The sequence below is a fragment of the Neomonachus schauinslandi genome, chromosome 7 (genome assembly GCF_002201575.2).
Source record: "Neomonachus schauinslandi chromosome 7, ASM220157v2, whole genome shotgun sequence".
In the NCBI taxonomy this organism is placed as follows: domain Eukaryota; kingdom Metazoa; phylum Chordata; class Mammalia; order Carnivora; family Phocidae; genus Neomonachus; species Neomonachus schauinslandi.
The window spans coordinates 86,411,269-86,437,920 of record NC_058409.1 but is presented as its reverse complement, the minus strand read 5'-3'; the positions used below and the strand labels follow the sequence as shown (position 1 = coordinate 86,437,920).

General features: G+C 45.7%; 1 protein-coding gene across 7 annotated transcripts in view; it reads left to right on the top strand.

Annotated features, from left to right (window-relative positions):
* ZNF346 (zinc finger protein 346) overlaps positions 1-25,944 on the top strand; it is a 39,767-nt gene extending 13,823 nt beyond the window's left edge. The window contains exons 3-6 of one of the 7 annotated variants that reach the window (XM_044916817.1): positions 1,028-1,169; positions 5,251-5,436; positions 12,847-12,940; positions 15,825-16,493. In XM_044916817.1, the coding sequence (XP_044772752.1) occupies positions 1,028-1,169; positions 5,251-5,436; positions 12,847-12,940; positions 15,825-15,912 (510 nt within the window). In that variant the 3' untranslated portion in view covers positions 15,913-16,493. Of the gene's footprint in view, positions 1-1,024; positions 1,170-5,202; positions 5,437-12,846; positions 12,941-15,824; positions 16,494-25,892 lie in introns of those variants that run through there. The other 6 variants (XM_021698732.1, XM_044916816.1, XM_021698734.1 and 3 more) reach the window with 6 other exon arrangements.
* Positions 25,945-26,652: the final 708 nt, after the last annotated feature.

Genomic DNA, 26,652 nt, shown 5'->3' with positions numbered 1-26,652 from the left:
ATTCCTAGTGGATGTTCAGTGAATGAAAATTTGCAGATTGCTTCCTATTATATATAGTGGTCACAGGTTTGGAAGGGCCTTACTCATCCCTTCTCCAAAGTCACTGGACCCATCCCCTAGTTGCCCTTCTGCTTATGATTTAGAATTCAGAAAGACAAGACTAACTCTATGACTCTGGACAAGTTACTTCACCTCTTTGTATCTTGATTATTTCAACCCTCGGGGTGGTCCAGTAGTTCAAATGAAGTGACATTCCCCTTCCTCTACAACAAAGAATTATCCAAAATGTTAATAGTGCCAAAATTGTAAAATGCTCTTGTAACGAATACTATTCACAGATCAGACCTCAGAGAGCTGGGAGCTCTTAACATAGGCTTGAAATACATTGTTTTCTGGCCTAATCACAATCAACAAATAAAACCCAAATATCTGCTTGTTCAGCAAACCCTGAATATCTGCTGTGTGCCAGACTCCAGCAGGGTGCTAAGGATAGGAAACAAAGATGAGTCCAGTGGTCCATGCCCAAAGTCCTCCTAAGCTGTGACACTGTCAGTTTGGGTGACAAGTGGTATGATAGAGGTCTGTTTAATGTACTCTGGGCATGCAGAGATGGAACAAGATTAACTTTTTCTGAATACCCACACAAAGCAGCTCGATAATTGTGTACTGAATGATTTTCTTGCATAATAATCTCCCAGAAGTGAGATATATATATATATATGTATATATATATATATATATAGGCCTTGAAGGCTAAGCCGATACATGCTAGGCAGGAAAAGAGGAAGATCATTCTAGGTAGCAGGAATGGCCCAAGCAAAGCAAGGAAGCAACAGAGAATAAAGTGGGGAATGGTGAGTAGAGCCTGAAATGAAGTAGCTGGAGAAAGATCCAGAAAGGTAGGTTGGGGTTAGTGTGTGAAGGGGGCCTTGAATTCCCATTCTTCTATGGGCAATGGGGAACCATTGAAGATTTTCTGGCTGGGCAGTGGCGTGATCAGACCTGTGTTCTTTCTCCCAACCAGAAGAGCAGCAGAAGCAAAGACAAGAACCAGTGCTGCCCCATCTGTAACATGACCTTTTCCTCCCCTGTCGTGGCCCAGTCGCACTACCTGGGGAAGACCCACGCAAAGAACTTAAAGCTGAAGCAGCAATCCACTAAGGTGGAAGGTACTGGTTTTCCTGAGTAGTGCTATATCGGTACCCCTCCCATCCTCAGGGCACCAATGCCAGGTGCTCCCAGAAATGCTCACTGGGGCCACAGACTTGGAGAGGTTGAACTACTTTGAGAACCCTTAAAAATATCAAAGTAGACCCAGCTTCAGTGAAATGCAGCCTCAGAGTTGTGCTCACCTAACTTCCTTTCTTTGGTTACATCAGTTTTTCTCTGTAGAAGCATCTTAGCCCTGAGCTTTTGTCCTGACAAATAATTATAATTGGGAGTGCCAAAGTCCTCCAGGCCGTGCATACCATGAGAGCATTCTATCTCCTACCTCTCCCACTTAGGTTTTTCCCTCCCAGCATCCACAGGCCCTTATTACTGTGGGTTCCAAGTTGAAAGCTAAATCCTTGTCTTTTTCGTGTGCTCAGGTTATGCCCTGCTCACTTTAATCCTCAAAGCTGCCTGTTCTCCTCAAGACAGGGACTTGCTTTTCAAAGCGGGACACTTTAGTGCTGCCACTGCTGCCCAGCAAGCCGTGTTTGCAACTGTCATGAATTCATTTCCAGTGCAGTGACTTCTAAAACAGTCCCCTTTATCTTGTCACCACTGGTACTCAACCCCCACTCTCATCTCATTAACTCCTGACTTTCTGGGAATTTTTAACCTGTGCTAACTGCAGTCAGCCAAGAATGAAAGTTCTTTGATTTTTATTTCATTTTTTTCTTGGTAATTTTTGCTTCTTTATTTATTTCGGACCAAGAAGTAAACTAACTGTACTATTTATAATACTTGTTATTCTTTTTTATAATACTGTATTATGAAAACAAAACAACAGTGTTTTGGAAGACTTTGAGGATAAGGTGAAAAATCACTCATAATTACACCCTCTTAAACACACCCAAATCTAGTTCATGCTATGAAACAACAGAATATGGACTTTGAGGTCACAGACATGCAGGTTTAAATCCTGATGCTGCTATTTACCATCTATATGGCTTAACTTCTTTGAACCTGAGTTTCCTCACCTATAAAATGTTAATAATACTATCTACTTTATGGGTTATGAGGATGAAATAATGTATATAAGGAACCTAGGACTTAAGAGATGCTCAGTAAATGACAGCTGCTGCTGTTAGTATTATCACCATCATCGAGATAGCCAGGATAAGTGGAATCCCCTTATGAAATGTAGTATTTGCTCAGGCATCCACCATCTGGAGCATGTCATTGGCCTTGCTTATGGTTTGTTCATCATTGAGTTATACTAGTACTAATGGCTTTTGTTTAAACTTTGTGTTGGGGGCGCCTCGCTGGCTCAGTCAGTGCAGCATGTGACTCCTGATCTTGGGGTCGTGAGTTCGAGCCCCACGTTATATGTAGAGATTGCTAAAAAATAAATCAATAAATAAAGTCGGTGTTGGTACCATGAATGGTACCAAAGAGATTAAAACATTAGGCCAAGGGAAACTACCTTAAGAACAGAACCTTATAAGGTCATTTATCTTTATATGGATTGATCTTTTCCATAAATGGGAAAATTCCCTGGAATATTCCAGGTCCCAAAGATTCCATACAAAGAGATTATTTTCCATATTCATTTTTAGCCTTTGCCACATACAGATAAGTTTTGATATAGTTGTAATCAAAGTGCATCTACCATTTGTATACTGCTTTTACTTTTCACAGAATTTTGTAGTTTAAGCACATTTCCATGTTATTATGTGAGTGTAGAACTCTATTTCTGAAATTAAACATTTTTCTAATGTAAAAGTAATAGAAGCATGTTGTAGAAAATATGGAAAATATAGGTATATGAAAAGAAAATGTACCTATAATTTTACCACTCAGAGATAACCACTGTTAACATTTTGGAGTAGTGTTTCTTCTCTAATCTTTTGTTATGTGTATGTGTGTATATCTGTGTGTATAGTTGTTTTATGTATATCCAGATTAAATCCATATATATGTCCATATAAACAAAGAATACTTTAAATAGCCTTATCATGTTTATAAAAATGATACTATGCATACTCGCGATGAGTAATTCTAGCGCAAACAATGCAAAAAGTACAAAGAAGAAAGTAAAATATCCCCCAAATCCTACCACCGAAAGAGAAATGCTATTAATATATTGGTGACATTTTCAGAATACCAGTAACACATAAAGACTATGCATATATCTTTTAACATTGATAAGATCATATTGTGTGTGTAATTTTATACACTTTCTGTTTAATATAACATTTGTATTTCCCCATGTTATTAAAAACTTTTTTATAAACATTTTAATGACTATATAATAGCCCATCATACCATATTTAACCATTCCTCTAATGTTGAACATCTCCCCCTTCCCCTTTTTTGATATTTATAAATAACAGTACAGCAAACACCCCTGTAGAATACTCTTTACATACTTCCAGCTGTTTCCTAAGAGAAGACGCCCATAATTGTTATTTTTTGGATGTCCATAAAGCGGTTCCTCCAACTTTACTTAACCATTTACCTCTGATGTTTCTCTTCAATATCTTTTAAAGAATGACCTTTTTATGTTTTAACAACCATTATTGTCTCTCCTTTCTGATGTGAAAAATCTACATTCATTGTAGAAAAGTTGGAAAATACTGAAACGCACCCTTTTACTCTATGCCTTTGGCCTTTTTTCCATGCATCACTAGTATGTTTTTTCATTTGTTTATTTTACAAAATTGAGGACATAAGAAACAGATTGCTGTATAACCTGCTTTTTTTTAACATAACACCACATACTGAATATTTTCTCATGTATTAAATATTCTACAACATGTGCATTACTTTTCAAGTGACTTGCTGAAACAATGGACAGGGAAAGTTAGTGGTCAGGGAAATTGAGATTCCTATGCTGGAAAACCATTGTGAGAAAAGCCAGCAAGTTTCCTCTGGCTTGCTAAAAATCCTCAAAACTTCCCCCATTGAAGTGGTCCAGGGATGAACAAGCATCTGAGCCATCGATCTGAGTGCTGCTGAGCCCCACTTCTCTTCCACCATTGGTGGGGGTTCTAGGCCACATTTTTAAAGCAGTGGTTACTAGGTTGACACCATTCTAGCCACGTGGACTCATTAGTGAGTCTTGGCATCCACTCCATAAAGCAGCAGTCTTGCCTGCCATCAGTATCAAGATATATGTTGACCCACAGGAGGCTTATGCATATGCCTATAACAGATTCTGATTAACTGAATTCATTGACCAAAGCCAGGGATGTTTTCTGAAGGTGGAAGCATGATCTGTAGCCCTCAGGTTACCCTACCACATTCTGGCAGCCTGGCATAGCAAAGACAGCATGGTCTTTAGAGTCACACAGACAGGTTCACTCGCTAGCAGGGTGATCTTGGACAAGTCACTTTACCCATCTGAACCTTGGTTTTTCTCTATAATGTGGCAAAATGATACCTATCTCATGGGATAGTTCTGAGGACCAAAGGAGGAAATAACATTTACAAAGCATGTAACTAAATGTCAGTGTCATCCCCTCTCTCCCCTACTCAGCCTGGAAGGCAGTGTAACCCAAAAGGCCTCCCTAGTATGGTTGCCTTTTCTAAATGACCCTCCAGGTCCTCAGGCCCTCAGTTGCTACATCTGTGCATTGGCTCCCAGCTCTGTAACTAGGGCACTTTGAGGATGGGACTAAAACACCCAGGTTTCTTGTCCCACTTGCTGTGAAGTTCTTGGGAATTCTGAGGGATAAAAAGACTACAAACATGTACGTTTCTAGTCTGTTGTAATTGGGCAACTTGATAGCAGAAGCCTCCTCAGAATATGAGATAATCAGGATTCATGTACCTGAAGTAGTGAAAGCTGCTGATCAAGTAGCTGGTCTTTGAGCTCCCCCAAATCTTCCCAATTTTCCCAATTAGAGAAGGCTTTCCGTGTGTGTCACACAGGCAGAGTGCCACATCTGCAAGTGTGATTAGTGACCCAGCCTTTCTTTCCATTCAGCAGACTAGAAAGCTTGGCACCTTCTGGGTCTTTTCATTGTTTCTGTTTGAACTCTCTCACCGCAGCTCTGTCGAAACGCCTTACAAACCCTTTCCTTGTGGCCTCCACCTTAGCCTTGCACCAGAATAGAGAGATGATAGACCCAGACAAGTTCTGCAGCCTCTGCCATGCGACTTTCAACGACCCTGTCATGGCTCAACAACATTATGTGGGCAAGAAACACAGGAAACAGGAAACCAAGCTCAAACTCATGGCACACTATGGGCGGCTGGCAGACCCTGCTGTGACTGACTCATCAGGTAAGAGGGCCCAGCTCACACCCAGAGCTGGATCAGGGCCTGAGTACTGGAGTTCCCCAGACTACCAAAGCTGTGCCCTTTCTTCCTTACATCTAAAGCAGGCGTTGCAAACTCAAATGCCTGCAGAAACCAGACAGGAAATTTAAATAAGTGAAAGAGCCAAGAGGGGATTTGATCAGCTGAAGAGTACATGCCTCTCCTAGGCAGCTCCAGCTAGTTACTACCGTATCTTCCGTTTTTCAAAAGACTCTAGAAAGTCAGATTTCTTTAAGAATTCCCCTCATTTTTAGGGGCGCCAGGCTGGCTCAGTCAGTAGACCATATGACTCTTGGTCTTGGGGTTCTGAGTTCAAGCCCCATGTTGGGTGTAGAGATTACTTAAAGATAAAATCTTAAAAAAAAAAAAAAAGAAAAAGCCCCTCAGTTTTAAATGTGCTACCAAATTTTAAAAATGTTAAACCCTGTGTGAGTCAAACCTGTCTGCAAGCCAGATTTGGGCCAAGGGCCACCAGTTTGCAACCTCTGATTTAAGCTCCCTGTCATCCACATTCCTGTGTGAAGACCTCAGTAGCCTCTGTCAGATTTTAGAGTGTCCTCAGGGCCCCTCATCTCTCAGCAGCTCAGGCCTGCCTATATCCTTGGGATAGTGTGGTAAAGGACACCACTCTGACTCAGAGAACATTAGTTTTTCCCTGACTTCAAGATGCCAGTCAGCATCACAGGAGTAAGCATTCATGAAGAGTTAAGAGCCCTTCCCAATCACAGTAACTACTTAGGGCTTATAATAAGAGTAGGGGAGGGGAAGATTATTATTTTCTCTTTCATTCAGTCAGTAAATGTTTATTGAGCGCCTACTGTTTTCCCTCATTGAGGGAACAGTCCCTGTCTCCTGGAGCCTACGTGAGCATTCAGTGGGTCCTCAGGGTTTCCACCCAGGCCATGGAGATGCAGCACCAGACAGTCAACTCTTGAGGCCCCCATGGCATCCAAGTACAAACAACTTGGCCTCAGGGAACCTGCTGCTCAGGGTCATCTGTGCTCTTGCCACAGTCCTGGAAAGGTGAACACCCAAATGTTGTAGATGTTCCAGGCCACATATGAGCAAGGGAAGAGATCATGCCTCTCTAACAACCCCCAAACCCAAAGCAGCCATACAAAACAGGTCATCACTGAGCAGTACTGACAAGATGAGATGGGCATGAAACAGTGACTTCAGCAGGGTGCTAAGGAGTGTTCTTCCAGTGCCACTGAAGGACCTTGCTTTATAAACCTCTTCAAAATTGGATATTTACAGGGCGCCTGGGTGGCTCGGTTGGTTGGGCGACTGCCTTCGGCTCAGGTCATGATCCTGGAGTCCCGGGATCGAGTCCCGCATCGGGCTCCCTGCTCGGCGGGGAGTCTGCTTCTCCCTCTCCCACTCCCCGTTTGTGTTCCCTCTCTCGCTGTGTCTTTCTCTGTCAAATAAATAAATAAAATCTTTAAAAATAAATAAATAAAAATTAAAATTAAAAAAAAAAAATTTGGATATTTACAGGGTGCCTGGGTGGCTCAGTTGGTTAAGCGTCTGCCTTCAGCTCAGGTCATGATCCCGGGGTCCTGGGATCGAGTCCCACGTCAGAAGCCCGCTTCTCCCTCTGCCTGCCACTCCCCCTGCTTGTGCTCTCTCTCTCTCTGTCAAATAAATAAACAAATAAAATCTTTAAAAAAGAAAAAACAAAAACAAAATTGGATATTTACATAGTGTTCCCACATACAAGTAATGCCTTCCCCTTTAACAGGATCAGCCCCATATGCTGAGGAATCTGGAGACTTCAGAACCAAGCTCCTCAGAACCCTTCTTCTTCTTCTTTTTTTTTTTTTTTTTAAATTTTATTTATTTGAGAGAGAGAGTGTATGAGAGGGGAGAGGGTCAGAGGAAGAAGCAGACTCCCCACTGAGCAGGGAGCCCGATGCGGGACTCGATCCTGGGACTCCAGGATCATGACCTGAGCCGAAGGCAGTTGCTTAACCGACTGAGCCACCCAGGCGTCCCAGAACCCTTCTTCTATGACACCCTCCTATTTTGGCCTGAGACTGATAGAGACAACATAGCATCCAGCCGGCATGACCCAGGGTTCTCTTGCAGCTGACCCTTCTTTGCTCCAGCTCCTGGCCCTCCTTTATTTGGCCCTGCCCTGGTCATTTTCTCATTATCTCTGTCCACTGCCAGGACTTAGACCCTGCCGTGTTTTAGGCTGCTTATCTTAACTTGTATCCATTCTATTATCTTAAGCCAAAGTCTCCTTCCTATATCTACTCCTCCATTTGTCTAAGACTAATTACCATACTTAATCCTAGAACTGTATCCTAGGTCCTTTCTTCTTGCTTAAGGCATCTGACTGCTTTACAGACCAGCCAAAATTTTTCATGAGAACCTAGGCAGGGGGCAGGGGTATCACACCCCCTTTGATATTAACATATATATTATAATTTAATTCCCTCAGCATTCCTAAAAATAGGTATGATTTTTTCCATTTCACAGATAAAGAAGTTGAGACTCAGAGTGACTTGCCTAAGGTCAAACAGCTGATAGGACCTGATGTTGTTAAGTGACAGTATCAGTCTGTGTCTCTGGCTCTGTCTGGCTCCAAAACTTACACTCCTTCCCCCTGTCTCCAGCTCTGAGTATACTTGGCAGGAGGCTTTCCAACTACAGGACATCAGTAGAGGCACTGAACGCACTCTGACCCCCTTCTTACCCACAGAGTGGGATGCTGATCTAGGATATGCAAAGCAGTGGCTTGAGCTGACAGGGACTTCGCCTTAGTAAAGGTTTTAGGTTTGTTAGCAGCTTGACTTTTCCCTGCTGGCCTCTGCCAAAACTTGTTTGTTCATTCAATCAGTCAGTCATCCTATACTTACCTGCGGCTGCTGCACTCCAGGCTTAAGCTAGATGCTCTCACATGTAATTACCTGATTTAATCCTCACAGCGGCTCTGTTGTGCAAGTTTGATTATCCCCATTTTACAAATGAGGTCATTAGGATCAGAAAGATGAGGTGATTTGTCCTGAGTCCCACACTAGGCAGCAGCAGGCAGAGCCAGCATTGAAACTCAGGTCAAGTTCTATGTTGGGTCCAGAGAATAGTTTCCATGGGGCTCTTGTCAAAGTGTTTCCTGACAAGTATGGGTCAAATGTGAGATGACCCAGGGTGTCCAGATCTCTCCCCCAAGCAGAATGCAGCATCCACCAAGCAGAGCAAAGACTTGGGAGTTTGCTTTGTAATTAAGGCTCATATGTCTCTTGTTTATCCAAGAATACCATAACTAAAGCCTGCATTTCAGGCAGTCACATCCTTCCAAATGCCAGAGCAGAGGTTACTGCGATCCTCCTCTGCTTTACCCCATCACTTTCTCTCCCTACTTAGGGCCTTTCCTCCTACATAGAACAGGTCTGCTTTCTCTGCCCCATACTGATCCCTCTGGTTTCTTCAACCACTACATAGGACAGGTTTTAGGTCTTGTTAAATTCATATATAGCCAAGAAATATTTGTTGGGTTCTTTCCTAATATATGCCAGGCATTGTATGTATGGTAGTAAATAAGACAGGTATTGCCCATGTTCTTATGGAGCTTAGAGGTTAGCAGAGAAGATAGGCATTGATCAAATAACTAAACAAATGGGGCACCTGGATGGCTCAGTCAGGAGAGTGTGTGACTCTTTTTTTTTTTTTTTTTTAATTTTATTTATTTATTTGTCAGAGAGCGCACAAGCAGAGGGAGCGGCAGGCAGAGGGAGAAGCAGGCTCCCCTCCGAGCAGGGAGCTCGATGCGGGACTCAATCCCAGGACCCTGGGATCATGACCTGAGCCAAAGGCAGACACTTAACTGACAGCCACCCAGGCATCCTGAGTGTACAACTCTTTTTTTTTTTTTTTTTAAAGATTTTATTTATTTAACAGAGAGAGATACAGCGAGAGAGGGAACACAAGCAGCGGGAGTGGGAGAGGGAGAAGCAGGCTTCCCGCGGAGCAGGGAGCCCGATGCGGGGCTCGATCCCAGGACCCTGGGATCATGACCCAAGCCGAAGGCAGATGCTTAACGACTGAGCCACCCAGGCGCCCCCTGAGTGTACAACTCTTGATCTCAGGTTTGTAAGTTTGAGCCCCATGTTGGGTGTAGAGATTACTTAAAAATAAAATATTAAAGAAAAAGAAAATGGGGCACCGGGGTAGAGCAGTCGGTTAAGCGTCTGACTCTTGGTTTCGGCTAAGGTCATGATCTCAGGTTGTGAGATCGAGCCCAGCGCTGGGCTCTGCCCCCAGCTTGGATTCTGCTTAAGATTCTCTCTGCCCAGGGCGCCTGGGTGGCTCAGTTGGTTAAGCGTCTGCCTTCGGCTCGGGTCATGATTCCGGGGTCCTGGGATCGAGCCCCACATCGGGGTCCTGGGATCGAGCCCCACATCGGGCTCCCTGCTCAGCGGGGAGCCTGCTCCTCCCTCTCTCTCTGCTGCTCCCCCTGCTTGTGCTCTATCCCTCTCTCTCTCAAATAAATAATAAAGTTAAAAAAAAAAAAAAAGATTCTCTCTGCCCCTCCCCCCTGCTCTTGCTCTCTCTCTTTCTCTCAAATAAATAAATAAATCTTTTATTTATTTTTTTTTAAAGATTTTATTTATTCATTTGAGACACAAAGATACAGAGAGAGAGAGAGAGCATGAGCAGTGGGAGAGGCAGAGGGAGAGGAAGAAGCAGACTCCCCGCTGAGTCAGGAGCCCGATGTGGGACTCGATCCCAGGACCCTGGGATCATGACCTGAGCCGAAGGCAGACGCTTAACCATCTGAGCCACCCAGGCGCCCCTAAATAAATCTTTTAAAAAGTGGGGGGGCACCTAGGTAGCTCAATTGGTTGAGCACCCAGCTCTTGATTTTGGCTCAGGTCATGATCTCAGAGTCCTGGGATCAAGCCCCACATCTGGCTCCGTGGGGAATCTGCTTGGGATTCTCTCCCTCCCTCTCCCTCTGCCCCTCCCCCCCCGCTTGTGCACGTGTGCGCTCTCTCTCTCTCTCAAATAAATAGACAAATCTTTAAAAAAAAAAAAAAGGAAACATGGGATAACTTAAGATGGGGGAGCAGGGATCAAGGAAGGTTTCCCAGAGTGTAAGGAGAAAATAGTGTTGGGCAAAACGATTCTGGGAAGATGAGCAAGCATCCAGTCATGGTGGTGTTGGTCATGTTAAGGATTTGGGCCTTTATCCTAAGAGCATTGGGAAGCCACTGACAGTTTAAGCATTATTAGATCATTCTGCTTACAAAGTGGAGAATGTTTTGGAACAGGGAGGAAGGGGAGTGTGGAGACCCCAGCAATGAGGATATTGTAGTAATTCATACTGGAGAAGATGGGAGCTTGGACTAAGGTAGCAGTGGAGAAGGTAGACAGAAGTAGATGGATTCAAGAACTATTTGGAAGTAAAATTGCCAGGATTTGGCTGTCAAATGTGGGAGGCAAGGGGCGCCTGGCTGGCTCAGTCAGTAGGGCATGCAGTTCTTGATCTTGGAGTTGTGAGTTCAAGCCCCATGTTGGGTGTAAGAGATTACATAAAAATAAAATCTTTACCAAAAAAAAATGTGGGAGGTGAAGAAAAGGGAATAGTCAAGAATGGTGACCAGGTTTAGTCTTAAGCTATTAGGTGGATAGCCAGGTTTCATCAGCTTAAGTTTAAGATGCCCATTAGATATCCAAGTAGACAGTTGGATATATAGCTCTAAACCTCAAAGGAAGGGTCTGGGTTAGAGATACTGCCATTTGGTAGGTCAGTAGATGTTAAATATTGGTAGTTTCGTATGTTTTAGGTGGTAAAGTCAGGGGAATGAATCAGACCCCCTAGAGAGTTTAAAGAGAGAAGAGCTGAGGGTCTAAAGTAAAGGCTTCTGGAAATTCTGTCCATTAATGTCTAAAAAGGACCTGAATTCTGATTGCAATAATTTTCCCCTTAAATTCTTTTAAGGGATGTGTCTTCCAGGAAATACCTGAAGATACAAAGGAAACAAATGTAGCTGGGAACATTGGCTAGTTTGTTGGAGTAGAGGCGATCATTTGTGTTCACAGTAGCTACAGCAGCCATAATAGAAGGCTGGTTAAAAGATACTCTCCACCTCTTTACCAGACTGACACTCTGAACCCATAAGAGTAAAATAATACTAGTGATGAAAGCTCACATTTGTTGAGCACTTACTATGTGTCAAATGCTTTTACTTAAATCATTATAATAACCTTATGAGGTTGATACTAATATTAACCTCATTTTATAGGTAAGGAACCTGAGTCTCAGAGAAGCCCCACTTTTACAAATGAGGAAACCAAATCTCAGAGAGGTTAAGTAACTGGCCTGTGGTCCTACAGGTAAGAAATGATAGAGCTGGGATTTGAGCCTAGGTGATCTCACTCCGGAGTTGTGAAACTTTAGGATGGCAGATGATTGGAAAAGTGTCAGAACCAGAGGGCTCTTGAAGTTATGTGTACAGCTGCCTTTCTTGTACAGCTAATATTTGGCACGCTAGAAAAAGTACAACCTTTGTGGCCAGCCAAGCCTGAGTTTGCCACTTCCTAACTCTGTGTTCTTAGACATGTGACTGTGCCTTATTTTCCTCACCTATAAAATAATGGTAATGATTCTCACAGGATCGTTGTGAGGGCCAGACAAAATTATTTAGTGTGTATGGCCTATATCAGGTACTTGGTTAATAATGCTGCTTTTTATTATAAGTATTATGGTTATAAGTTATGGTGTAATTGGCTTATAGTTGAGAAAAGTTGAGGATCAGAAAGTGGAAGGGATTTAGCCAAGATCACATGAAGGCAGAGCCAGGAGTCCAGCTCCATATCTTGGCTCCTGACCCATGCTCTCTACTAGACCATGTGGACAAAGACCACTTTGTCACTGGATCAACCATGGTAGTAAGAGAGGGTGTCTGTGGGCCCCAAGGTAGAAAGACATTAATTTTCGTAGCAGGCATTCTCATTATTACTATTATTGCAAGCCCAAGGAGAGTGACAGTTTCCCAGAGATCTCTCAGTGAAAGGCATTCTTAATGAGGCCACTTAGCACAGTTAGAAGGTAGAAAAGACAGTTAGACCAAATGTCACCTCTTTGTTCTGTCAGTCTTTTATTTACTCAACAGACCGCTACTCTGCACCAGGTCCAATGCTGGGGATGCTGCAGGGGATGAGGAGGTTCCCAACCCCAGGAAGTACATAGGCACATAGCGTGTGTCCCCATGAGCAATGAGGCCTCCGGGATTCTCATCAGGGCCAACCACCTAACCTCACCCCACCATCCGTCATCCTCAGAAGGGCATTTACTGTCAAAAGCAGCAGTCCCCGGGTCCCATTTTATTGGATAACTAAGCACCTTGATTTTTATGTGTGTTTCAGCTGGGAAGGGCTACCCCTGCAAGACGTGTAAGATAGTACTGAACTCCATAGAACAGTATCAAGCTCATGTCAGCGGCTTCAAACACAAGAACCAGTGAGTAATCGTCCTTTGAAATTCAAGGGTCTGCAACAAGAACTCAGGTCTTCTAAATAAAAACAAAGCCAAGTATTCCTTTGCTAAAATGGAATCCTGGCAGCCTTTTCTCAGTCAACAAAAGATCAATCAGTTAACAGAAAGAATTGTCTCCTCTTTAAGTTTGTCTCCCGTCAGCTTCTCTGCAGCCTTTGGATCTGCTGGGCTGAAGGTTTTAGTAGAGAAACATAGTTTCCTTGATGGTCTCCTAAAAGTACTTAGGTTTTCTGCCCTTTAACAGTCTGACTAGGGAAGCTTTTTTTGTCCCCACCACCGGGGCAAAGAACCTATTCTTGATTGTCATCAATTTTGTGGCAAGAGCTCCCTCTATGGGTTATTACCAAATATGACCAGGTTTGTTCATTCCTAGACCAAATATTTATTGAACACCCTCTGAGTGGTGGCCAGAGACCCAGGCCCTGCTCTCATGACCTTACATTCTGATGGGAGGAGACAAACAATAAACAAGTAAACAACCAATAATTACAAATTGTGATAAGTGCTTTGAAGGAAAGAGGTAAACAGAATCAGTCATCTGTTCATATAAACCTTGAAAATGACTAACATTCTTTGAGCCCCTATTCTGTTACAGGGCATATGCCAAGTAAATTCTCTCAGGTAGGGCGCCTGGGTGGCTCAGTCGGTTAAGCGTCTGCCTTCGGCTCAGGTCATGATCCCAGGGTCCTGGGATTGAGTCCCACATCGGGCTCCCTGCTCTGTGGGGAGCCTGCTTCTCCCTCTCCTCCCCACTTGTGCTCTCCCTCTCACTATCTCTGTCTCTCTCTCTCTCAAATAAATAAAATCTAAAAAAAAAAAAAAAAAATTATCTCAGGCAATCCTCACAACAGCCCTAAGAAGAAGGAATTATTACAGACAGAGGCAGCCACCATTCCAAGTGATAGTATGAGGCAGAGCCTATAATTCAAACTAAAGCTTGTCTGGCTCACAGCACACTCCTCCAAGGCTTCATGCTTACAAGGAGGTTGTGGCACCATGCGATATGAGGAGGCTAGGGCCTAGCCAGGGGAGGGCTCGCGTGGGTCTGTCCCTTCCTCTCAGAAGGGAACTGGGTAGTGTGGACAGTGTGCCACTACGTAACTTTCTGAGATGGGAATATCCCCATTTTATAGATGAGGAAACTGAGTTTCAGGCAAGCAAGTCTACTAAAATGATTTCTTTGACTTTGGTGGTAGGTTCCGTATTGCTCACAGAGCTGAATGAATTAAAGGTGGTGGAAACACAGAATATTAGAGTCAAAATGTCCTTGGTCCTCTCTGCCTGAAGTTTCCCCTCCCACATTGCAGCAGGTCTTCTTATTTATTTGTATATATATCTTAAATTGGGAGGACTCTTGAGGCTTCTTTTCGATATGAACTTGACACAAGCCCCTGCAATCCAGCGGGTGGGGCTCACTCCCATTTCAGCACACCCTCCTTGCAGCTTGACTGGTGGCAGTTTCAGTAGACCGCCTAGAACCAGCCAGAGCCCTACCCTGGGGCTACCCCGTCTTGAAAATGCTAGAGTTTACCATTTTCTTCCTACACTTTGAGCTATGGGACTTTGGGTGAGTCAGTAAACCTCTCTGAACCCAGTTCCTTTTCTGTGATATTATAGATACAATTTGTTGAACACCTAATTTAATCTCATTTAATTCGCAATAGCAGCTCTGAATTAAAGACACACAAACCCCCCTTTTCCAACCCAAGGAAACCTTACGTCAGGTAGGTTAAGTGACTTGCCCAAGATTGCACAGTTACTTGGAGTTAGACCCAGAATTCAAATCTTTTGATTCCAAAGTGCATTCATTGTGCTCTGCCATTCCAAGTGGAGCTTGACATGAAAGTTAGAGATAATGTATGTGTAGTGCTAGTACCAAAAAGGGGAGCTATTAGAGGTAAGCTTTCATTCATTCAACAAATATTTATTGAGTACCTATTATGTGCCAGGCCCTGTTTGGGGCACTAGGGCTACAGTAGGAACCAAGACCAGTAGTGTTCCCTGATCTTTTGGATCCCTATCTAGTGGTAGAAGCAGATCCTAAACAAATCCATAAACAGGGGCGCCTGGGTGGCTCAGTTGGTTAAGCGACTGCCTTCAGCTCAGGTCATGATCCTGGAGTCCCGGGATCGAGTCCCGCATCAGGCTCCCTGCTCGGCGGGGAGTCTGCTTCTCCCTCTGACCCTCCCCCTCTCATGCTCTCTGTCTCTCATTTTCTCTGTCTCAAAAAAAAAAAAAAAAAAAATCCATAAACAAATAAGACAATATCAGGTGTTGCTAGATGCTCAGAGAGTGGGATGGAGAGTGACAAGAGAGCCACTTTTGACTCAGTGTGCGGGAGAGAATGATCAGTCTGTACTATCCAGGTCATATAGGGTCATATAGGGCCCTGTAGGCAGAATAAATGGCTTGATATAGTGGAGAGACATGGGCTGCCATCCTGAGTCATCCACATTTTCAGAAAGCTTATGGGGCAGGGGGATTTTTTAGAATAACTAGAAACAACAATAAAAAGCTTACTGGGGGCAGGTGACTTAAACTTTCTGAACTCTAGTTTCCTCATATATAAAAGGGGGGTACTATCTCCCCCCCCCTTGGAGAATTGCCATGAGGATGAAATAGGATGCTGGAAGCAAAGCATTGTGCAAGGCATGCAATGGCCCTCAGTAAAGGAGAGCTGCCCTCCTTATTACTCCAAGGCCCGCAGTGGCCCTCAGTAAAGGAGAGCTGCCCTCCTTATTACTCCAAGGCCCTGGAAGAGCTGTACTCTCTTTAGAATCAACTACCTGGAGCATCAGCCCAGCCACCACAAACTGACCCTGTGCATTTATTCCTTCTCAAATTACAGGTCACCAAAAACAGTGGCATCACCCCTGGGCCAGATTCCAGTGCAAAGGCAGACCATTCAGAAAGACTCAGCCACCTTGGAAGACTAGAGATGTTTCTGTCTGGCATCCCAGGTTGAACCAGCCATGAGCCAGCTTCCCGTGACCATGGTCAGCCCTTGGCTCCCTCTTCCTCGTTTCTTATACCTGGAGAACATGTAGGCCTAAGGCAGGAGTGGGCCACAGGTAGCCTCTGATTGGTCCAGGGAAATCCACCCCTGCTTTTCCCCTTTGGAGTGGGCCCTGTAGGTCAGGACAAGGGAAGGGGGTGAATCCTGAGAGGACTTGGGGCCTCACAGGGTAGTAGTTTGGAGGATGGCCTTTCCCCTTCCCCAGCCTCTTTGGGCCATATGTCATGAGCCCCAGGCCTGTCTTTCCTCTGCAGGTCATTTTTGAATCAGTCTCTGCAGCTAAAGAACTGAGCTCTTCCTGGGCTCTAGGCAGCTCCAGTGAAACCTGGCGCTTTCACACCAGACCTTGGCCTAGGTGGGAAAGGGTAGATGGAAATGGCTGCTCCATGGACGCTTTGAGCTAATATGACACTCCCCTTTTCGCCAAAAAGTACAGGCTTTCCCGAGCCTGCGACCAGATGCTGGCCAGTCAGACAGCTTTCTGCCCACTGTGCAGTTTCCTCCTGGAGCAGTGATACAGTCCTGGCAGAGCAGTGCTGTCCTTCCTGCCCCTTCTCCACAGTCCCTGAATGGTGCTAAGGATCTGCAGCCGCTGGGGAAAAGCTAGAGCTGGAGGAGGCCTCAGTACCCTGTGGGGTCATGGAAAGCTCCGGGGGGGGCTTTCCCCTCCTCTGTCGGAGAGGTGCTCTGACCCAGGGGCGTGTGGGCAAGTCTCCACATGCAAAGTCCTTTGATGGTTCTGTGCCATGAAGGCAAACCGCCTCGTGCCAGCCCAGCTCTGAGGTGCGTTGCTGCTCCTGGCTCCCTAGCCCTCTCCTTCTCCTCAGGCAGCAGACCACCTGCCCAGGTGGCTGTGGTGCTAGCCCTCTCCCATCATCCACCAGGAGATTCCTGGGTACCGGGGAACAGGATAGGACCCCTAGGGAAAGAAAAGAGAGCTGGTACAGGTTTCTGCAATGAGGAAAAAGATGTTTCCCAGGCCCCAAGCTTCGATTTCTCCAGCTCTGCTGTGTTTTATAGCCGAGGACTTCACTGGGAGTGGATTTTTCCTTGTAGCTTTCAAGCAGGAATTCCAAGGAGTGTCACCATCATAGGCCCCTCTTCATTGAGTCAGAGAAGCCCCTAGCTGCTCTCATGGCCCCATCCCCCGATTGCCTGTCCCTTTGCCTGTGAAATGCCTTTACGTATTGTGTATGGGTGTGTGTGCGTGTGCTTATGCTCTGTCTCTTGGTCACTGAAGCATCTAAATAAAGAATTTCTCCCATGAGCCAGACTGCAACTTAACAGACCTGGGATTTGGTGCCAGATTGCCGTTGGATCTAATATGTGTGTCATGACCACTTACCCTCACCCCTCTCAGACTCCCAGGGCTCTAAATACTGATCTTAAGAGGTGGCACAGAGATAAACATCTAAATTGCTTGGCAACCTTGTTGAAGCCTTCCCAGGTGCCCTAAACTTAATACCACCTCATCCACTCATCTACTTCCCCCTGTCACTGAGGGCTTTATGGAGGTCTTTAGGGGGGTTAAGCTGAGAATCTACGTTGTTTGAGAGGATCATTCTGGCTGTTCGGTGGAGAAGAGATGCAGGGGAGCAGGACAGGAGACAGACGGGGAAGCCAAAATGGAGGCTGTGTCCAGTATGGCTCTCTCCAGGCTAATCCCTTCAGGGCTGAGACCTAGCCTCTTTCATCTCTACTTCTCTAATGTGGAGTGGTGTGTCATGAAGTGTTTGTTGAATGAATGAATGTATGAATGAATGAGGGTGTATAAGGAAAGATGGCCTTTCCCTACACAGCTCTTACTCGGCACTAGGTTTGTTCCATCAACTTATAGGCCTAGAGATTCTTGCAGGAAGCTTTTCTATGACCCAGAAATGAGCTAGGGAAGGAGTGAGTGTGATGGCCTCAGGAGCCCTTTGTCCAGTGTTTGTCTCAGACAGCCAGATCTGAGAAGGGTACCCAGGCAGCCTCAGCCCCCATTCTTCACTCAGCAAACTGTTCTTGGCACCTGCTGTTGACAAGCTGGGAAGGGCCCTACGCGGCCCCCATGGTGGGTTCCCAGCTCTCAGCATTCAAAGCCCAGGACTGTCCCAGCAGTTTCCCTGGAGTCCTTCTTACCTTATCCAGGGTGTCAGAATCAGCCTCATCTATCAGGCAAGGAAATGAAGGGCAGAAGGGTGGGTGGGCTGCCAGATCATGAGCCCTTGGCGCATAAGACCTCTTAGTCTGGATTCAGGAGTCTCTGCTAGCCGTGTGCCCAGCCCTGTTGGCAAGAGGGCACAGGGATGAACATTTTCTTGCCATTGGGGAGCTCACACACTATAAAGATCATTATGGCAATGGTCAGAGGATCATAAAGGGTGCATTGAGAATGCCCAGATGTGGGCACTAACTCACCAAAGGGTATGAAAAAGCTGGAGAAGTTGGGAAACTTGCATTTGATCTGCATAACAGCCTTTTGAACTAGGTAATGATATTCCATTTTATAAAAAAGACTCAAAGAGGTATAGTATTTTGCCCAAGGTCCTGCCACTAAGAAGCAACAAAATGGAGAGTGGAATCCAGTTCTCTAGATTGCTAGTCTGGAACCCTTTCCAAGCAAGGACCAGAATCCTTCCCACAGGACCCCTGGGCCTGTGCCACGCACCTTCTGGCAGGACTATGGTCTTACAGGGCAAGCAACCATAAAATAGATTGGACAAGGCTCAGTGGTTATTTTATATTCCAAGCCCCCCCATACTTCTCATAATTTTACCCAAGATTTCCAGTGTATTAGACTCCAGTTATAACTGTAATAAACTGAAATCAAAATGATTAGCTAAAAAGGAAAATTTATTGATTAACCAAATGAAAAATTTCGATACAGGGATGGCTAGATCCAGGTTCTGACACAGTGTCTTCAGGAAGAATTTAATCTCACTCCGCTTTCCTCTGTGTGGCCTCTTTCTCAGGCGGACTCTCCAGAAGGTAGCAAGATGGCCACTGGCAGTTCCAGGCTTGTATCCTGATAGATAGGCAACTACAGTACAGAAAAAACATCTTTTCTTACTAGTTCCAAGAAAAAATTCTGGATTGATTCATTAGCCAGCTTGGCCCTGTTCCGATTCCTAAACCAATCACTGCGACTAGGGGAAATGGTGCCCTTATTTGGGGCCTGGGAAAGAAGGAGCTCCACCTGAAACACATTGACTGGAAGAGAAAAGAAGAAAGTGTGGGGCTCCTTCCAGACTAAGGGAGAAGAGTGGATGGGGGCGGGCAAAAATAACTGCTTTAAGCCGTACCCAGAAATTGTCTTTATTTAAATACCACTTTTTCCCTTACTTCTGAGCTACATTTCATAATGTGCTCTAATTTTTCAAGTACAATTTGATAATCCTTACATATGTGTGCACATCTGGGCAGTCACCCTCCAGATCAAGATACAGAACATTGCCAGCTCCCCCGAAGTTTCCCTTGTTCCCCTTCCTAGTTATTATCTCCCAGAAGTAAACACTGTTTTGACCTCTATCACCATAAATTAGTTTTGCTTGCTCTTGAATTTTGTAAAAATGGAATCACATCCTCTTTTGCTTAATATTATGTCTGTGAGATTCATCCATGTTTTTATGTGTGTCAGAAGTTCATTTTTTTCATGCTGTGTAGTAGTAGTCCGTTATATGAATACACCACAGTTTAGCCATTCTGTTGATGGACAATTGGGTTATTTCCATTTTGAACTATTATAAATAAAGCTCTTATGAAAAATTTTGTATGTGTCATTTGGTGTGCCTGTGCACATATAAACCCAGGAGTAGAATTGCTGCATGATAGGATAGGTGTGTGTTTAGCTTGTCTAGATACTACCATATGGTTTTCCACTGTGGTTCTACCAACTTACCAACTTGATAGCACTTGGTATTGTCAGTCTTTCTAATATTGGACATTGTTGTGGCACGTGGGAATTTGAACCCAAGGGTTCATATTGACTTCACATCAGGGGCCCTCTTACTATGAGCATCCCTGGGATCGGATTTGAATTTCCCTAGCCTAGAATGGTCTCTCATGTCAGTGCCCAGGACCCACAATACCCAATCCAACAGGTAAACATCAGAGGGAGCTCATGCCCGTGACTCTGGTGGCTAAGAAAGGTCTCATGGAGGGAGAGGTGTCAGCCCTGAAGAGGCGGTCTAGTGTAGCAGCAAAAACTCAGGCTGGAGTCAGGCAGCCGGGTTCAGGGGTTCAGATCGTAGCTCTGCAGGGCTGTGTGATCTTGGCGAGCTGCCCTGTACCTACTCCTGAAACATTAGTATCTACCTTAGAGGGTTGTTTGGGGAATTAAAAGACTAGATGCATATGAAACAATTACAGTACCTGACATATGATAGATACTATGTAAATGAGGACTATGTAAATGTTCCTTATATTATTGGCCTGAAGTAAGCCCTGGGTCTCCCTGGGGATGTGAGACCAGAAGGACATGGCATCTGGCACAGAGTCCTGTATTAAGTGTCAATGATTTATGAAATGCCAGAAACCTAATTCAATCTGATTGGGGGGCGGGGGGGGACACGCTGGCCAGAGGTGGCTCTTCTCTGGCCTCCAGCTAGAAGTCACCTTTCACTGCTAAGGACCCTCAGCTTAGCCCAGGCATCTCAGGGGCACCTCAGATTCTGCAGCCAATGACATCTGAGGAGAAGACAATGGAATCATGCATGTAAAGCTCTTAACCCAGAGCTGGATGAAAAGCAAGTTGGGATGTAATAACCACTCAGTGCAGACACACAGCTATGTATGTAGCCATATAGCAGCCATGAAGCATGTCATGGAGGACACTGGTCTGGGATTCAGTGTCCCTGGGTGTTGGTCTGAGCCCTGCCACCAACTTCATGTGACCTGAAGCCTTGCTATCTTCTGTCAGGTTGAAGTTGTAAGAAGTCACAGTTTGAGCCCAAGTCCTGAAGAGGTGGTGATGGATGGGCAGTTAGGGGTTCTCCCAAGGAGGTAACAAAGACAGCCCTTCCCTCACAGCAGCCCCTACCAGATGAGCTGTTCCCATCCCTAACCAGACCTTCCTTCTGTTCAGCTGTGTCAGATAGAGTAGGAAAAACAATTTTTCCCTTGGGCCATCTCTCCACCTAAAAACCTCACCTACTCTGCCCTGTGCCAAGCCCACGTTACAGAGAGGGCAGGCATGTCCCTGTTCTGGCACTCCGAGGCTCACCGTCCTCCACAAATCCTGCTTCATCTGTCCAGGGGCTCCAAACTCAGAAGAAACCTTAGACGATTCTGTAAATGCATCAGTGCTACAGCGCAATGACCCTGGTGGCCACTAGGTGGAGAACGTGCCTTTTTTTTTTTTTTTTTTTTTCCTTGCTGGACAAAGCAGATCAGTCCCCAGGGCCTTATTATTTGAAGACTGAAGAGAATAAGATGATTTTTCCTAAGCCCCTGTATTTGATATTTCATTTAGCCCTCAAGAACTTGAAAAGGCTCGATTTTACAGTGGAAACTCAGAGGCAAAATCTTGGAGAGTTTACACAACCAAGAAGTAGACATGGAGGGATCTGACTGCCATGTTTCCAAGTCTTTGTTAGCACACCTGCTATTTCTACTTCCAAAGGCCCCCTTGCTCTTCCCTCAGGACACTTCCTTCCAGAGGACACTGTTTGAAGGCTGTAATTTAGTCACCTGCCTGGGAGGACACCTGATGGCCACCCTACTCATTAGCTTTTCTTATACTCTTTTCCCTTGGGTAATATCTCTCTTCCATTCTTCCACCTGTAGTCCTATAGTCCTGAGAGACTGACCCCACTCCCTGGCAATCAGAATAAGTCTGGGGCTGTTAGTAGCCATCTTTGCCAACACATAAAAACCATCTGCATGAAAATTAAATCATCACAGAGGAAAAGAGCTGAGAGTTGAGAAGTGACTGATTTCTGATGAGCACCTGGATCCAATCAGGCCTGAAACCAGTACTCTCAGGACTTTTTACTTATAAGTCAATACTCTTTTTTCCTGAAGGCAATTTAAGGTGGGTTTCTATCACGACCAGGAGTACTGTCTAATACAAGTTCCAGCTTCCCTGTCAACCCAATGACCCTAAGAGGATCATCAACCCCCAAGGCTGAGTTGGCTGTCCTTCTGTGCTCTCTGATGATGCCCTGTGCCCCCTCTAGCATTGCCCTTATTATACTATGTCAATTCCCTGTCTCCTCTTTTAGACTAGAAACTCCTTGAGGACAATAACTGGGTCTTATCATAGTGGGTCTCTGGTGTCCAGCAGAGGACGGTGATTGCTTTAGAAACTGCTTAGCGATTGAGTCAATTCATGGATAAGGTAAAAGTCAGTGTGGGCTGGTAGGGACTATTGCTAGGATTTCACAGAAAGACTTCTTGAAGGAGCTGAGCTTCCGGTGGTTATCAAGGTCAAAGGACCCAGGTTGGGAGGAGAGTTTAAGTGCAAGGACCTAGAAGAGAGGGGCTGTGGAGTACAGTTGATTGTTTCGGTAATGGCCTCTCATGAGGCCATTTGCTCCCCTGCATCTGTGTGCTTTTGTGACGTGGATTTGTCACTCAGGCCACCGAGATGGGGAACCTGAGCTGGCCTCGAAACTCGCTCTGATCAGAGGATGCAGTGAGGTGACACTGTGCTACTTCCAAGGCTAGAATGTAAACCTTGCAGCTTCCACTCCTGCCACTATAAAAGGAATCCTGGGCTAGACCAAGTGGAGATGGGAGCCCGTGTGGAGAGAGGCCAACAGCCAGCTCCAGGCATGTAAAGGAGGCTATCCTAGACGATCCAGCCCGCACATTCTGCATAAGCAACCTCAGAAGAGACCAGCAGGAAAACTGCCAAGCTGAGCCCACCGAATCCACAGAATTGTTTTATTTATTTATTTTTTAGATTTTATTTATTTGACAGAGACACAGCAAGAGAGGGAACACAAGCAGGGGGAGAGGGAGAGGGAGAAGCAGGCTTCCTGCCGAGCAGGGAGCCCAATGTGGGGCTCAATCCCAGGACCCTGGGACCATGACCTGAGCCTAAGGCAGACGCCTAACCGCTGAGCCACCCAGGCGCCCCCAACACAGAATTGTTTTAAATCACCATGTGCAGGAATGGTTTATTGTGCAGAAAGTCTTCCAGAATCACCAAGTATAGTAACCATACCTTGTTGGGGCCTCCTGGTATCTATTTACCTTTCTTCTTCCTTGAGGAACCCCATGCTCAGCTGATGTGATCTGCGTGGAGATGACCTCCACCCTCCTGGCTTCTGCTAGAACAATTGGGAAAGAGTTGCTAAATGGGAAGGTTTTGAGCCCAGAGCCGTTGATAGCCTTCTTTGTCACCTCTTGGGGAGCACCTGCCAGAGAATGGAGCCATAGGGAAGAAAGCAAAAGAGAGAATGAGTCTTGGTCGGGCTGTTCCTTAAGCCTGATCCACCCCTGGACTTTAAAATTACATAAGCCAATACATTTACTATTTTGCTTAAGCCCATTTGAGTTGGGATATCTGTTACTTGCACCTGAATGAAAATATTGAGAGTCAGGAAGTCTGATAGAAGCTGAGCAGTGTGTGGCTGAGGGCTGTTAGGGTAAGACAGAGGTCCCTAGAGAGTGTGGGAAGAGGAATTTATTTTTCCTCAGCCCCTACTATATGCCAGAACCCTGGAATGAGACACAATTTCATGTCCTAGAAGACCTCATTCAATTGTGATTAAATGCTAAAAAGAAAATGCCAATGTAGCCAGAGCATATAATAGGAGGACTGAGCCTAGGCGTGGGATGGCAGGGGGAGGCAGAGCAGGGAAGGTCTCTCTGAGGAAGTGACACGCAAGCTGAGACTTGAAGGATGAATAGGAATTAGCCCGTGGGTAAGCAGGAAGAGGTGGGGAGAGGATGTTCCAGGTGGAGGGAAAAGCATGTGCCAAGGTCCTGAGGGAAGATGATGCTTATCACCTTGAAACAGGGAGAGTCTGTCACCAGATAAGGAAAGAGACTGGCAGGACCCAGGTCCCTCAGGGTGTATCAAGATTTTCAGCTGAAAGCAAAAGAAACAAACTCCAGCTAGTTTAAGTTCAGCCACCCAGGCGTCCCTGAGCCACCCACGCATCCCTAAATGTTTGTTATTTAAAGCCATTAAGTTTGGGGGTAATTTGTTATGTAGCAGTAGGTAACTAATACAGGTCTTTATTCTAAAACGGGAAGGGGTGCCTGGGTGGCTCAGTCGGTTAAGCGTCTGCCTTCAGCTCAGGTCACAATCCCAGGGTCCTGGGACCGAGCCCTGCATCAGGCTCCCTGCTCATTGGGGAGCCTGCTTCTCCCTCTGCCTGCCACTCCCCCTGCTTGTGCTCTGCCTCTCTGTCTCTCTGTCTCTCTCTCAAATAAATGAATAAAATCTTTAAAAATAAAAAAAATAAAAGCAACAGGAAGCTGTTGAGAGGTTTTAAAGAAATAGGGCAATGACATGATGAATTCGCTGACGTGTAAACAGGTGAATACTATGGCCTGAGAGGCAACAGAGGATAGTGGAGACACAAAGGAGGGAGGAGTCATTTCTACTGGGAGGACATTTATTAGGGGCCTTTTATTTATAAAGAGTTAAAAAAAAAAAAGACAAATTAGCTTAAGAAAAAAAATTTGGCTCACATTAATGAAATGTTCAAAGTAGTAATTTCTGCCTTGAGGCATGGCTAAATCCAGGCATGCTCTGTCTCTTGGCCCTCTTGTTTCCTGTGTTGGCCTCATTCATAAGCAGGCCCTCTCAAGCAGCACTAGGCTTCCATATTCATGCCTCAGTAACCTCTGAGAGTGTTAGTTTCCCATTAGTTCCAATAAAAGACCCAGACTGGCTCTCATTAGCCCTGCTTGGGTCACATGCTCATCCCTGACCCAATAATAATAGCCTGGGGGATGGAATATTCTCATCAGCCAAGTCCTGGGGCACATGCCCACCCAGGAACCAGGGAGAAGTTGGCTCCCCCCAAATCCCAGTGGACTAGGAGTAGGGGAAGGCCAGGACCTCAAAGAAAATGGAAGAGCTGTTTTCAGAGAGAGGAAAAGTGTTCAGATGTCCTGTTCAAGGTGTTCAGGAAGGTTCTCAGAGAAGAGGGAACACTTAAGAGGAGTACAGAAAGCTGAATGGCAGTTGTCTGGTGTGATGGCTGGAGGGAAGGGAAGAGGGGAGGCAGGACCAAGGAAGGACACACCCAGCAGTAAGAACAGCAAGTACAAAGGCACTAAGGCATGTTCAAGAGGGCTAGCTGGGAGCTCAGGGCAGCGGGCACACAGAACAGAGCGGGGACGTGGGGCAGGACAGCGCAGCAGAGACCAGTCTCCAAGGGCCCCAGTGCCAGGCTGAGGAGCCGGGGATGCCAGTGGGAGGGAGGGAGGGAGAGAGTAGTTAAAGCTGAGGAGTGAGTTGGTTAAATCTGTTTTATTTTTTTTAATTTTATTTATTTATTTATTTATTTTAATATTTTATATATTTATTTGAGAGAGAGAGAGACAGAGGTAGCGAGAGAGAGAGCATGAGTGGGGAGGAGAGGGAGAAGCAGGCTCTCTGCTGAGCAGGGAGCCTGAGGTGGGACTCGATTGCAGGACCCCGGGATCACGACCTGCGCCAAAGGCAGACGCTTCACTGACTGCGCCACCCAGGCGCCCCTAAATCGGTGTTTTAAGGAAGTCATTTTGGTGGGGCCCCTGGCTGGCTCAGTCAGTGGAGCATGCAAATCTTGATCTTGGAGGAGTCGTGAGTTTGAGTCCCACATTGGGGGTAGAGTTTACTTAAAAAATAATAATAATGAAGAAGTCCTTTTGGCACTGAAGAGAAGATTGATGATACAGAGACTATGAGGTGCCTGCCTGTTGTTCAGTCACCCCTTCTTTCTAGCAGACCTTCCTGACCTCCATCGCAGTTAGGGGTGGCAGTGTATCACAGTCTCACCAAAGAGATAAAATCAGAGGTTGCTGAATAGAGATTCGACTCTTTGTGGCTTCTTTCTTCCTCCTGCCTGAGCACAAATGTGATGACAGGAGCTGAAGCCACCATCTTGCAACCAGTAGGGGAAAGTGTAGAGAACTAAAGGGACCTCAACCCTGATTTCAGACCCACCCTCACCCATGTCCAGACTTGGGAGACCTGGGACTAATGAGGGATGAATTAACATGTTTCGTTAAAGCCCTTGCCATTTAGGTTTTCTGGTTTTTTTGTGCCCAGACAAAATCCTATATGGTCCAGGTAGGCATGAGGCAAGGTAGAGGCGGGTGAGGGCCCCTCTGAGGCTTCTTTCCTGATGCAGACTACCAGCCCTATAACCTTTCCTGCCCAGCTTCTGCCACCTCACAGCTGTCCTGGCCCCCTCTCTCCTCCAAAAATATATGCATGCCAAGCCCCAGTAGGTGTGAGGTTTGTAGGCCCAAGTCTAGAGAGAGCTGAGTCTGGCAAACCGTGAAAGTCTCCCAAGACATGGGTCCACAGTGTCTGGGACCAGCAGACAAGAGGGCCAGGGGTGCTGCTGAGACTCTGGGAAGTCCCAGGACTATCCCAAAGAGAACCTCAGATTCCTCCTAGCCCATCCCCCTCTGTCTGGCTTCATCTTATCCCAGGCTGCCAACGTTAGCACCAGGCTCCCTGCCTCCACCACGATGGGTGGTAGGTCCTACCTAGACCCATAGCTGC